This window comes from Quercus lobata, chromosome 3 (genome assembly GCF_001633185.2).
Source record: "Quercus lobata isolate SW786 chromosome 3, ValleyOak3.0 Primary Assembly, whole genome shotgun sequence".
NCBI classification, from domain to species: domain Eukaryota; kingdom Viridiplantae; phylum Streptophyta; class Magnoliopsida; order Fagales; family Fagaceae; genus Quercus; species Quercus lobata.
Genome location: NC_044906.1, coordinates 44,973,370 through 44,988,123, shown reverse-complemented (window position 1 = coordinate 44,988,123; position 14,754 = coordinate 44,973,370). Strand labels below are relative to the sequence as shown.

The following is a 14,754-nucleotide window of genomic DNA, read 5'->3' as shown; positions in this document are numbered from 1 at the left end:
CTTCATTTCTTTTCTTGGATTCTGACTTCCATAATATTTAAAACATGTATTGGTTCATTTTTTTAGGTGCAAATGCATGAAACGAACTTAAGTGTATATTGGTGGTGCTATCCAGCCTAACATAAACATGTTACAGCTGCTAAGAGCATCCATAGCAGTGAAATTAAAATTTTAGTTATTTATCATCACAAAAAATTACTTTATTTATTTTACCTACACATATGCTGTAGCAATGGATCTATTTTTTAGTTTTCAACACAATAAAATAATATAAATATCACAATAAAATAATATATCTGTTATATTAAAATAATATATCTACTACAATAAATAACAATCACAACCACTCGCAACCGCTACCACTGCCACTACTGCCGCTGCCACTGATTCTTCCACCACCATTGCAATCGCTACTGCTGCCACTACTGCCGCCACCACCACCGCTGCCACCGACTCTTCCACTGCCAACGCCACTGTTGCTGCCACCGACTTTTCCACTACTAACGTCACTGACTCATCCACCGCTGCCGCCGCCGCCACCGCCACCAACTCTTCTACCACCACCGCCGCCACATGATAGCAAATAATCGTCTAGTGTTAACACGTGATTTTTTTAACCCCAAATTATACTTATACATTTTTTTTTTTTACTAAAACAATTTCTCAATCATCATGATAGCAAATAAGAAACTAAAGTAACAATAATATTTTGTTTTAACCCCAAATTATATATATACAAATTTATCTTTTGACTAAAAAAAATTTCTCAATCGTCATGATAGCCTATTATCGTCTCAATTGTCCGGAATCAATTTTGGAACAATGTGAACTATGAAATGGAGGAACTTTATAAGAAAACATATAAAATAGAACACATATTATAGCTGGAACAATGTAGTCCATAGATTACTCACATACATAATGTTTGTTTTTAGACCCCTTAAAACACAACCAGATTAACCTAGTTATTTAGCTAAGTGATTACTTATTCAAATTATTAGATCTAGGTTAACACAAATATATCATATCAATGTATAGTGCAGAAAATAAAGAACACAAAGATATGATGACCTAGGAAACCAAATCGTTAAAAACTTGAGGAGGATTTAACCTATCTATCTTCAAGGTAAACCTGAATCCACTATGAAAGAATTGAAGTTTACACAATAGCGACTTAGACCACTAATATCCTATTGCTACCTTGAGTAGGAAACTTACTACCACGACCACGTGATAACTCCGAGTCTATAGACTACTTTTTTCTTGAATTCCCAGCAAGTACAAGCACACCAGCTTGTGTATCTTTAAGCTTCTTGAATGCAGCAACTGAATGATCACCAAGTTCTTGACATAATCTTGAATCTTGGAAACCCTAAGTATGTGTGAAGGCAAATACCTCTAGATCTCACAAAAGATTCACACACAGAGCATAAGGAGCAACATCAAAAACATGGCTAGGGATTTCCTTTTATACCTAGGACAAAATATAAAACCCTACACATCATATGGGCTTAGGGTTGAGTTGGAAATTCTATAGAAAAAACAATCTGCACAACTTTCGATTGATCGAGTCTAATTCTTGATCGATCGAGCCAGACAGAATTGCACACTCAATTTTGTAGTGACTCGATTCCAACTTTACATAAAAGGCCTATACTTTGAGCCAGTCTAAAACAAGACTAAACCTGTTTTGATCATGGTTTGCCAACATACAATATGAAGTTCTAATATATTAGTTCCTAATTACTTAGAACTTAACACATAACTCAAACCAAATTACAATAAAACTCACATGCTCGCATAAGTTCCTATGATTCATGCTTCTCAATATATAAAAAAGGAAGTTCCTATTACTTGCCTTGCAATTGCCATAAATGTTCAATGAGGTCCAATTGGAATTGAAAATGAATTTCTTGATCTCTAATGCGTCCATACCTCTCAATGTATGACATATATCTATCACTTTGTTCACGTAACACTTGCATAAGAAGATTATCCACTCCATCAATTTGTTCATAATCCAAGTCTACTACTTCATTATCATCCCGCTCATCTTCAACAATCATGTTATGGAGAATTATGCACGCTTTCATGATCTTTTGGAGTGTTTTAAGATGGAAAAATCGTGCAGGTCCACAAACAATTGTGAAATGTGCTTGAAGCACTCCAAATGCATGCTTAACATCCTTCTTACACACCTCTTGGGTTGCTGCAAATAATTTTCGCTTATGTTCTTGTGGAGATGGGATTATTTTCACAAATGTTTCCCACTTTGGATATATACCATCAGCAAGGTAATATCCCATTGTGTAGTCATGACCATTGATTGGGTAATGTATTGCAAGAGTACGTCTTTTAGCAAATTCATTAAATACATGAGATCGCTCTAACACATTAATATCATTATTTGACCCAGGTAACCCAAAAAATGCATGCCATATCCAAAGATCATATGATGCTACTATCTCCAAAATAATAGTAGACTCACGAATATGACCACAATATTGACCTTTTCATGCAGATGGATAATTTTTCCACTTCCAATGCATGCAATGAATTGAACCTAACATACTTGGAAAACTTCAGCGTTTGCCTTGAGCTAAAAGTCTAGCAATGTCTTCATTGTTTGGCTTTCTCAAGTATTCCTCGGAGAAAACATCAATTACCGTAGTAACAAATTTTTTCAAACTTTCTAATGCAGTAGTTTCTCCAATCCGCACATATTCATCTATCAAATCACCCGATACTCCATACACAAGCATTCTAAGTGTAGCAGTTATCTTTTGTAATGAAGATAAATGAAGTTTGTTGGCACTATTTCTTTTTTGGACAGAGTAAGAGTCATGAGCTTCTACCTTAGATTGAATATGAAGAAAAAGAGAACGCTTCATCCAAAATCTCCTACGAAATAAAGCAGGTGGATATATTGGTGTGGAAGCAAAATAATCAAGAAAAAGCCTCTCATGGCCTACCAAATGATTACGTTGGATAGAGTGACAACATTTAGGTTGTGATGTTCATAACAAGTTCTTCACTTATCTCATCCTCATCTGAGTCATCAAAAAGCAACTTGTGAAACAAAGAGTGATTCATGGATGCAACCTTCAAGACAATTGGAAAGCAATAATTACTATAGATGCAAGATTAAAGTCAAGTGACATAAGCCACAACAAAATGAATATAACCAATTCACCCACAAGTCATAACACAAACACATACATCTAGTTTAAGATTAAAGTCAAGTGACATAAGCCACAACAAAATATATAAGTTACTACCAAAATACATAAAGGCCTACATAAACCACTGCAAAATACATAAAAGCCTAAGCTACATCCAAAATGCAATCAAACCCATTAATTACGTGAACTTCGTCTTGCCAGGATTTCCTCTTGGAGTTGTTCATAAAAAGCTTTTTGTGCTCCAATCAAGCCACTTGTATCTTTCATCATGATTCTCTCCTCCTCTAACATATATTCCATCTCAAATTTTTTCTTCTCAATCATGACTCTTTCCTTCTCAATCTTAAGTTTTTCTTCACTTCTTTTCTTCTCAATCGCAAGTTTTTCCCTCTCAATAAACATTTTTTCCTCTTCCAATTGAATTACATCCTCAATAAATTTCAATTTCTTGGTCAAATATTCCCCTACATCTTTTCCGATAGCTTTATTTTTACAGATAACCTTTTCGGCCTTCCTACCGATTGGTCTCTCAAAATTGGAAGTGTCACCAAGTCCGGACCCACAATCCCCTTCACCAATAGATGTTGACTTTGGAATTGGAGGCACGGATGCTTTCGATCTTCCATTAGGATTAGCAAACTTTGGTTGGTCCTTTAACATGAGCCAACAATGATCAAGAAGAAAGGATTTCTTGTGCGTCACTTTATACAAAGCCTTCGCATTGGTAATCTAAAAATATTAAAAGAAATATAACATGATTAATATCTTCAAACTATTGGTGAATGGGTATGTTAACACTATTGCAATATAATTTATACCTTATCTTGTTCAGTTATACCACTTTGATGTTGTGTGTTAACTTTAGCCATATACCCGGCAAACTTATTTGTCTTTTCACTAATCGTTCCCCAACGACTTAGCAAGGAGATAATAGTACGTGTGGTATCGGATGTATTGTAGTGCATGAAGTATTCCCAAACTTTTTAACGAAATGTATTTAGTGTTTGTTCATTACTGTTTATGGCATCAACACTAGTATTGAGCCATGCTAACACTAGGAGTTGATCTTCCTCTATACTAAAGTTAGAGTCCCATTTTCCTTTTATAGAAGAGGCATTTTCAACTTGAGGTGGAGGTGGAGAATCAGAAATTGACATAGGAGTATTTTGAGATGTTCCCAAAAGTTGTGAGTCAATTTCTATATCCCCATTCATGATACCCGTGAAATATGTTAGGTCTCTACATAACTCCATGTCTCTAGGTGACTCCATAAAATTAGGAAAAAAAAAAAAAAAGTAAACTTCCCTGCACATAGAAAATTCCCAAAATAACATTTATATCAAAACTTAAAATACTTAGAATTATAACAATAGAACATGATTATGCTTAAATACTTAATTTGACATGTAGCTTAATCCCACTGATAAAGAAGACATCAAATTCATTTTTGAGCATCTCAAAACCAAACTAACAATTTCTCATTAAAATGACCATAAGAAATCCTTTTGTGTGCTTTTGTTTCTGGTTTTGTGCAACAGAACATAAAACTAGGACAAGAACTTCTATTACAAGAAAACCACACAACAAATTCCTGCAAATAGAAAATTCCCAATACATTCCAATACAAATACATTTTGTCCATTCATGGATGCTCTGAATCAAAATGAATGGATGCTCTGAGATCAAATGACAGAACTTTTCATTGAGCAACAATAGCAAAAAAATTATTGCATCTAAAATAATAAACTGAAAAAACAAGAAAAAGAAATCATTGACCACATTCTTTGATGTTATACCCAAATTAAAAAATCACACATTCTTTGATGTTATACCCAAATCAAAAATCCCAAGCATCCACATGAAGAAGACAAAGACAACTGACCTGAAGTGGAATGGCGGAAAAGAAGTGGGTCTGAGGCGATCGGCGACGTGGGTCTGAGGCTGATCGGCAGCTTGGGACGGCTGGTGGGTTGGTGATGTCGAGCTACGGTGGCCCCGACTTTAAGGATGAGTTGGGTTGGCGGCGGTGAAAGTGAAATAGAAAGGTGAGAGTTTGAAAGAGTGAACTTAAGAGAAATTAGAGAGATGAGAGCTTCAGATGAAAGTGACTGAGAGAGGCACGGTGTGAGAATAAAAGAATGAAAATAAAATGAACCAACGTTTATTATTTTAATCGGGCAGGGAATAATTTTTTTTTTAGCTCTAAGCTACAGTGCACAGCCATAGATAGCTGTGCACTGTAGCAATGAAGCTAAAAAAATAGCTTTAGCTGCATTGTTGTATGGTTATTTTTGTATTTTGGTGGAGCTAAAATAGCTATATAACTTTTTAGCCCCACTACTACAAGTGCTCTAAGCATTTTAGAGCCTTCACAATGGAGTTAGAATTTTTAGCTTTTAGAGCATTTGCATCTTTTTTTAAAAGGTTTCATTTTACCATCTCCAAAACTACTTTATTTATTATACTATATCATTTTACATCATACCCAACATTCCAATTTTTATTTTCTTACACAACACATTAAAATAATATATCTATACAATAAAATATATATTTTTCTCTCTCTAAGTTGTCTCTCTTCCTCCCCACTCTCTCTTCTCTCTCAACCACTCATCACCTCCATCACCACCATGAAGACCCAAAACCCTCAGCACAAAAACTCTACCCAACCATCAACAACACTACCACCTCCCAAACCTAAATCAACCCAACCATCAACACAACCACCAACTGAACAACCCAAAACTTTCCAATCACCACCCATGAGACCTAAGTTGCGCAACCACCTACCCATGATACTGCACCACTAGACCCACGCCATTGCATACCAAAATCACATATATTGAAATCAACCTACACCACAACACGACCTATAACCTCCACACGACCCACCACGTAGCCACCAACTGACCCATGCTATCCAAACCCACCACTTGACCCACGACCTGCCACCACCATCATCAACAAAACCTCCCACCACCATCATCAACAACACCACTTCCCAAGCCGTTGCACCACCATCATCAACAACACAACCACCACCCCACCACTGTTGCGCCACCCAAATCAACCCAGCAAATCACAACAAACCCAAACCCCATTGTAACAACCACCACACCACACCGCCACCACCCACCAACCCAAAACCCATTCCCACACAGATCACAACCTACCTGACCCACAAAACCCACGCAACCCAACACTAACCCACTGCGATCTCCATTGGTAACCATTGTGAAGCCACATAATCTTCACCCACAAACACAACAAAAATTTATGAAAATTGAATTGCTCAATTTGCCGCAGGGTAGCTTGATTTTGTTAAAGCTTGAAGGAAGCGGATTTGCCGCTCGGAAGCTTGAAGGAAGTGGATTTTGTTAAATATTTTGAGAACTTGGGTTAGGGAATGGTGTGTGACTCCAGCTCGGCTTGGTGATGGGGGGTTCAGCCATGGTGGCTTTGAAGAAATGAGAGAGTAGAACAAGAGAGAGAAGGGAGAGAGAGGAGATGAGAGAGAGAGAGAGAGAGAGAGGAAGAAGAAGATATTTGGAATAAAATATAATTTAATATAATTTTTATTTTTAGAATGGTGCTATAGTACCATCATAAATTTATGATGGTATTGTAGCATAATTGTAGAACATTTTAGGATTGGAAGACCGAGATATGGGCTGTTTTTATGCCCTAGTGCTAAAATATACCAACATATGGCATATGAAAGATCGGACGTGAATGCTCTTAGCATTTTAAAAATTTACTTTTATTTATTTTACCACACCTAATATAAATTATTTTATTTTTTTACCCCTTCAATTAAAATAATATAAAAAAGTAAATAAAATAATAAAAAATCATCCATCACAAAAAACTTTAGTAACTAGCAACAACTACCTCCACCAGCCATAGCTACTACTGTGGCAACCATAGCCCATAGAAAAAAAAAGGAAAAAAAGAAAAAAAAAAGACAACCTAGCACCACTAGCCATCGCCACCACCAGCCATAACCCACCCATTGCCACAACCAAACTCATCTACCACAGCTAAAATCCATTGCCACCACCACCAACACAAGCACACCACCACTGACCATTAACCCCAAAACCACACAAACTGGAAACCCAATCAAATCTGAAACCTAGCCAAACCCTAAACTACACAAACCCACTGCTATAACCAAAATCCACAACCACCAACCATACCATAGCCACACCTCCACTAATCACCAATTCAAATCATCCAAAACCAACATAACCCAATAGCGCAAACCCAGCCAAACCCAAAACCCACCATAAACGCCATAACCTAGAGAGGCACTAAAGAGTAAAGCAGAGAGAGAGAGAGAGAGAGAGAGAGAGAGAGAGAGAGAGAGAGGCTGATGTCTAGGTCTAAATGAAGAAAGAGAGAGAGAAAAACGTAGGGCTTGGGGATTGAAAGCTTGAAAATGTGTTAAAACACAAGAGCTTGTTTAGACCCCCAATTAAAAATTACAGCTAGATTGCTTTTACTCTAACTTATCTAAGTGCGGAACAAGAGTAAATGAAGCGTAATAAACCAATAAAACTACTCTAGTGCATAAGCATGAACAACAAGCAATAAAAGTAAAGCACAAGAGTAAGGGAAGAGAGAATGCAAAAACAAGATAACACGCCGATGTGTTATCGAAGAGGAAATTGAAGAACTTGGCAAAAAACCTCTCTACTGCCCTCCAAATGTGTTATCGAAGAGGAAATTGAAGAACTCGACGAAAAACCTCTCTACTGCCCTCCAAGTGGTAAATTGATCCACTAGACAATAAGTTGGGATACACTAATAGCAAGAGACCCTCCAAGCCTAATATACCCAATGCACCTAAGCCCTCCAAGCTCCCATTCCAACAAGGCTTCTCGAAATCGTGTCTTGTCTAGCTTTTCGGATCCCTCAATATGCCTGATTGCATCCGCCAAGCCTCACCGGCTTCTTTTGGCAAATCCCTAAAACTTCCCAAGCTCCAAAACACTCTCTACACTCTTAAAATGTATGGGTTGTGTTTGGGTACAAATATCTTCTCAAAGTATGACAATGAGAGAGGGATGGAGAAGAGGCTAGAATGATTTCTCACTAAGGATGAGTAGCTCTCTCTCTCTAAAAGATGGGTGTGTGTGTTGTAGAAAACCTATCTAAGGGTTTTCTCTCTGAATGGCCTCCTTTACATTTGTGGGTAATGAGAGTATATATAGTATGGGTGAAGGGTAAGAAAGTCACACTTAAAAATCCTCTAGGCAGAGAGTTTCCCGAGTATCTCACGGGAAGGCCTTACCTGCGAGACACTCGTGAAAACAATAGCCTGGCATGACTCTTTAGCTTCCAGCATATGTTTCTCACATGGCTTTTTCGTGGGTTAGCTTCTTGCGAAATCCACTTGATCTTCAATTAAGCTTGAGTCTTCACCAACTTAATACTAAACCTAATTTAATAAAATCCCACAAAATACAAGGAATAAAATTAAAGCAATTATAACACTTTTTGTCATGGAATAAAGCCAACATAAAACATAATTGTAAATCACAACTTTACAGGGATATTAAAAAAAATTAAATTTTAATGTTTGGCAGCCAGCTACAGTAACAGTTTACTATAATAGTGAGCCAAAAATATTTAACTATGGCACCATTGATGTAGGAGAGTTTTTTATTATTTATATTTGAGGTGCTAGAATAGCTTTTTAGCAATTTTACCACTATCAATGTGGATGCTCTTAACTTAATGATATTGCCTTATCTCTCCTATGAACCTATACAGAGAACCTAAAATAATAATGTACATTTTTATATCTTTGTGAAGGTATTTCTTCACTTAGGTGAAGTTATGGACATTTATAGATTTACATGGTAGAAGATTGTCTGGCTAAGCTGGGAGAAAATGTGCGAACCAAAATCAAGTGGAGGAATGGGCTTCAAGAAGCTGAAACAATTCAACTTGGCCTTATTAGCCAAGCAAGGGTGGCGGTTGCAAATGGATCACTCATCCTTGGTTTACAGGGTACTCAAGGCCAAATACTTTCCCAGATGTGAGTTCATTGAAGCGTCTATGGGAAACAACCCGTCATATACATGGCGAAGTATCATGGCTGCTCAACACATAGTTAGGGAGGGGATCAAATGGCGGGTTGAAAATGGTAATAGCATTTGGATATGGGGTGACAAGTGGCTGCCTTCAACCCTAACTCACAAAGTGGCTTCTCCCAGGTCATTTTTGCACCCGGATACACTAGTGCAGCTCATAGACCATGAAAATTACCAGTGGAAAACAAAAGTCTTAGCTGCCTTATTCCTTCTATATGAGGTTGACATTATACAAATCATACCACTGAGCTCCCGTTTTCCGGAGGATAAGCTAGTGTGGGCCGAAACATCAAATGGAAAGTTTAGTGTTCGTAGTGCTTATACAGTAGCAACGAGACTTTCTTCAGACCCCAACAGTGGCACTAGCTCGGATATGGGTCTAAGTCGGCAGTTTTGGAAAAGGTTATGGGCCTTTCCCCTCCCACACAAGACTAGACACTTCGCATGGTGAGCATGCCACGACATACTTCCCACCAAGGTAAACCTCTTAAAGCGTAAGGCAATTCAAGATAGTCTCTATGATGGTTGCAGGTTGGAGGTTGAAACAATAGGTCACACTTTCATCTCCTTTCCGAGGGCACGTGAGGTGTGAGCATGCTCAAAAATAGTGTTGCCAGGTGGAGCTTTTTCTATGAATTCTTTTCTGATCTGATGTGGAGGATGGTTATGGTTGACCAAGTTGATGTGGACATGGTGGCATGGGTGGTCCTTCTAGCATGGGCAATGTGGTATCATAGGAATGAAGTAAGAATGGGAGCCCAGAGAAAGCCAGGTAATGCGTTGGTTAGTTGGGCAGCATCCTATCCGGAGGAATATAGTACTGCTATAGTAGCACAAACAAACCTAGAGCCTATCATCTAGAGAGCCATGACATGGTCCCCACCACCAAGATTTTTGTTTAAAATAAATGTTGATGGTGCGGTAGATAAAGCTACTAGGAAGGCAGGTGTGGGTGTGATTGTCAGAGACGAATTGGGTAGGGTGGAGGTTGCGATGTGCAGAAACTTGGTTGCGCCCTTGGGTGCCATTGAAACCAAATCCAAGGCTATTGAGGCAGGGTTGTCGTTAGCACAAGATATTGGTATTCAAGACGTTGTGGTGGAAAGTGACTACTTGATCATGATCCAAGATCTGAAAGGTACCTCTGCTCCTCCATCCGTGGTCTCGGTAGTTACACAAGGCATTCTGGATCTCAACATTGGCTTTAATAGGGTGGAATTTTCCCATATTAAAAGACAAGGGAATAGGCCGGCTCATGTGTTAGCAAAACATGCTTTTGGCATTACTGATTTTATTGCATGGATTGAAGAGACACCTTGCTTTTTAGGGCAAGCTCTTATCCATGATGTAACATTTTAAGTGTTTTAATAATATTATTCTCAGTATTCCTATATAAAAAAAGAAAAGAAAAGAAAAAGTAATGCAGTAGAACCATTTGTTTCTAGGTAAATAAATAAAATAAAAAATAAAAATAAAAATCTAAGAATTACTCTATTTATAGGGGCAACCAAATAATTTTTCCAACCATCTTCATACAGGAACACAATCATGGGAGAGTACATTATAGGCCGTGTTTTGTCAAAGATTATATATTTAACTGTCAGTTTGCTTTGCCAGCAATAATATTGAAAGTTCAAATAGTGTGTAAAACACTATGAATGTTTAGACCCCCAATAACAAAATTACCAATTCAAGCTTTATGACAAACAATAAGTGTGCGGAAAATGAACACAAGTTATAAACAGAATTGGTAAACAATCTAAGCCAATTAAAATCACATCCACAGTAGAAAATAAAAGGCAAAGATTAAGGGAAGAGAGATGCAAACACAAGGACAACACAACGATGTGTTATCGAAGAGGAAACTGAAGCCCTTGGCATAAAACCTCTCCATCGCCCTCCAAGCGGTAAGTAATCCACTAGAAAATGTAGTTGGGATACATAAGCAGCAATAGACCCTCCAAACCTAATCTAACCAGTGTACCTAAGCCCTCCAAGTTTCTTGCTCCAACGAGTTTGCGCCGAACCTATTTCTTTTCTAGCTTCCCAGATTCCGCTACTTGACCATAGCATCAACCAATGTGAAATTGGTTCCTTCCTAACTGCTTCCCAAAATACCAAACAACTCTCTCACAGTAATGGATATCGTGAGAAAATGTTTTGGTAAAAAGCCTCCCAAGGATTTAATAATGGAGAGGAAGAGAGTAGAGGAATTTGAAGAGTTTCTTATGTGAAGATTGTGGATGAATCAATCTTGGTTTTCTTTAGGGTTTCTCTCTCAAAATTCTCTCTAGAAGCTCTCTTTCTTTCATGGGTATAAGGGGTATTTATATTGGGGTGAGAATGGAGTGTGAAGAGTCAGGTTTTTCAAAACAGGGTTGGCTCGCGGCTTGGCCTCGCGGCTTGACTGAGTCATGAGTTCCAGCCGCGAGGTAATTGAACGACCAATTGTCCTATTTTATCCTATAGTGCTCCAGCTAGCATGACGCTTCAACTTCTGGCATGCCTGGCACGTGTGCAGCTTCTGGCGGCTTGCAATCGCGAGTCACCGACGAGATCCAGTTGCAAGTCCCTGTTTTTCTTGCACACTCTTGAGCATTTCTTCACACTATCTCACTCACTACCTTTACAAGAATCCCACCTAAATATAGGGTTACTAATTGCTGAAATACAAGCAAATTTGGCACGGAATAAAGCCAACAAGATGGTTGATTAAATTCAACCTTACAATCTCCCCCTTTGGCTATTCTGTGACAAAACCCTAAAACAAACTCTAGACTTAACATGTGAGTTGGGAACAGTTGAACATAACTCACTCACACCTAACTTTAGAAACTGTGAAGCTCTTGAATCATATGAACATGAATCTCCTTAAACACAACAATATACCATGATCATTGTATGCAGAAAAACATGAAAAGCATATGAAGCAGGCATGATGTGATCAAGCAAAGATGGAGTTAAGAAACAAATCATGGCTTGATCAAACAAGCAACACTACAAGGTAGTGACCACAATGCTCATTCAAACTTGGAATGAACACTTGGGCATACAAGCTAATAAGATTAATGCAAATAAATTGCATGCCCAACACTCAACCAATGCATAATACACTAAGTATATGCATCTAGGAACAATCCTATAAGGGCACAAGAGTGACAGTACTTAAAAGGAAAATGCATGACATTTAGTTAGAAGTACTGATTTAACAAAGCATAAAGGCTGTAAAAAGCATGGTACAAACCATAAAGCCTACAAAATATGAAAACAAACTCTAAAATCTTACAAAAGCAACATGGGTACAAACATAAAAAGCTGAATAACAACTTAAAGTAAAATATTTAAATAGCTTGCTGAAATCTCCCCCTTAGATAGTTTTCTCCCCCTTTGATCAAGCTATCACTCCCCCTTTCATTGTATTCCCCTTATGACATCATCTCCCCCTTTTTGTCATGGAATATCTACATATCCTCTTCTAGCTTCCTCTGAATCTGATCCAATTGAATTTGTAGGGAGGTAAACTTCATATCCCATCGTGTGTTGTGTTGGTGTAAAAAAGATGTGAGTTTGGACATCTTGGTACTCAACTCGTGAATAGATGTAACAATGTTGTCGAGTTTTTCGTTAAGGGAGAATGTGCTAAAACGCAAACCACTATGAGATGTGGAAGTTTCCGGTTTGACTCTCTTCCGACTATGACCAATGCTTGCGTTGAATGTACGCATGTTGATTGGACTCGGTTTTGTGCAGGGAGATTCATCTACTGTTGGGTGAATTCCTTTGAGCTTCAAAATTCTAGAAATGAGACAACAAAAAGGAACACATATTCGTGACTCAGTTCATAGAACTGTTTTGCGTAGAACATGAAAGATATGAGCACAGATGTCAATCTCTACATCAGAGATTAGGTCATGAAGAAACAAGGCACGTCCGAGGTTCATATACCCAGTGCTGGATAAGGGGTACAAGTTGTGAAACATCACTATTGTAAGCATTCTCAGTTTCAAAGGAAGAGAGGAAACGCTGACTGAGTTTCCATTGGATGAGAATTCCAAGTCTTGTCCAAGACCATCCCTAAGTAGTTCCTCATTTGGATATAGATCATCATAAACTGGTGAGTTTTTAAGCATTGGCAGGTTGATGTGAAGGATCTCTGCCAAATATGCAGAAGAGACTGAAAACTTTTTCTTCGAATCCAGTACTTGAGTTCTTCGCCTTCCACAATTGCGTTGGCATAAAATTCTTTTACCAAATTCTCATAAGCTTCATCCAGATCGGAGAGAAGGTAATTCCAATCCTTGTGGGCAAACCATTTTGGAATGTCAGTGTCATGAAGTGACGATTGATCAACAGGTCTTTCCAGTAATGGTGTAGCATTTCGGAAATAATTCTCATGAGTTTGAAAGGCAACATAGGATTTGAACTTGTTGGGATCGAACACTCCTGATGGGGAACGAGTCCTTTTTGTTTTAGGTGAGTAGTCATTGACATTAATGACAGGCTCATTTCCTTTGGGACTACCTCCTTTCACAACTGTTTTCTTGAATGGAGACATTTCCAGTCTACATCATCTAATAGAGGAAAAACGGAACACAATCCAAGAGACATTATTAGCAATGGGTTAGTTTCAAAATATGAATAATGAAGAGAACACTAAAAACTAGATGGGAATGTCTAGAAAATGACAATGAGTGTTTGTGCGACATTAATGACCCAATGTTGTCACAATATAGAGTAGATCAGTATATAACCACCGAAAAACACACAATGAAGACACCAGACAATCAGATACCCAAATACAGTCAAGAGATATACAAATATCATAGAGAGCACAAAATCCATGAGGAAAAAGGCAATAACTGTGAAAAATAAAGAGTAGAGGACAAGACCCATACCTTTCCTTAAAGATTGAGAAAATGATGACAAAATAGTGGAAGATTTTGGAGTTGACCACGGTGGTGTTGAAATATTGAAAGTGAGACCAAAAAATGAACATTCACAGGATGCAAGAAAAAAATTAAAACCCTTTTTGAGATCAGTGTTGAAAAAGAGCTTCTTTTTGCAAACCACGCGATTTTCGCGACTGAGGTAAGTCGCCAGATAGTCGCCAGTTTCACCCGCCAAAACACTTCAAGCCAAAAGTTTTGAAAAAATTTGCTAAGTATTTTTCGCGATCAGAAGTCTCACTTGCGAGGGAGTTGCAAGTTGAGCCGCGAAAATCTCTGTGTACCCCTCGCGACTGTGACATGCGACTTGTCTAACCCGCGACTGAGTTGCCAAAATAGGGCAACACTGTTTTTGAAATTTTCAGTTTTCGTAAAAAAAAAATACTTTCTAAAAACAACTAAAACACTCAAAAATCTTTTTGTGTTTGAATCAACAAAGATTAAGCATGTGAAAACACATTTTATCAAGTACAATCACACAAATGAATATGGCATTCATTGAACATAAACTTGTGTGTTGTGTGT

At 37.9% G+C, this 14,754-nt stretch overlaps 1 protein-coding gene across 1 annotated transcript; it reads right to left on the bottom strand.

Moving 5' to 3' along the window:
• Positions 1–1,850: 1,850 nt before the first annotated feature.
• LOC115980954 lies at positions 1,851–2,306 on the bottom strand. The gene has a single exon (XM_031103148.1). The coding sequence runs from the start codon at positions 2,304–2,306 to the stop codon at positions 1,851–1,853; it is 456 nt and encodes a 151-aa protein (XP_030959008.1).
• Positions 2,307–14,754: the final 12,448 nt, after the last annotated feature.

What these genes read in the sequence shown, in the direction of transcription:
- LOC115980954 (XM_031103148.1), bottom strand. Translation starts at nt 2,306, where the DNA reads ATGGGATATTACCTTGCTGATGGTATATATCCAAAGTGGGAAACATTT.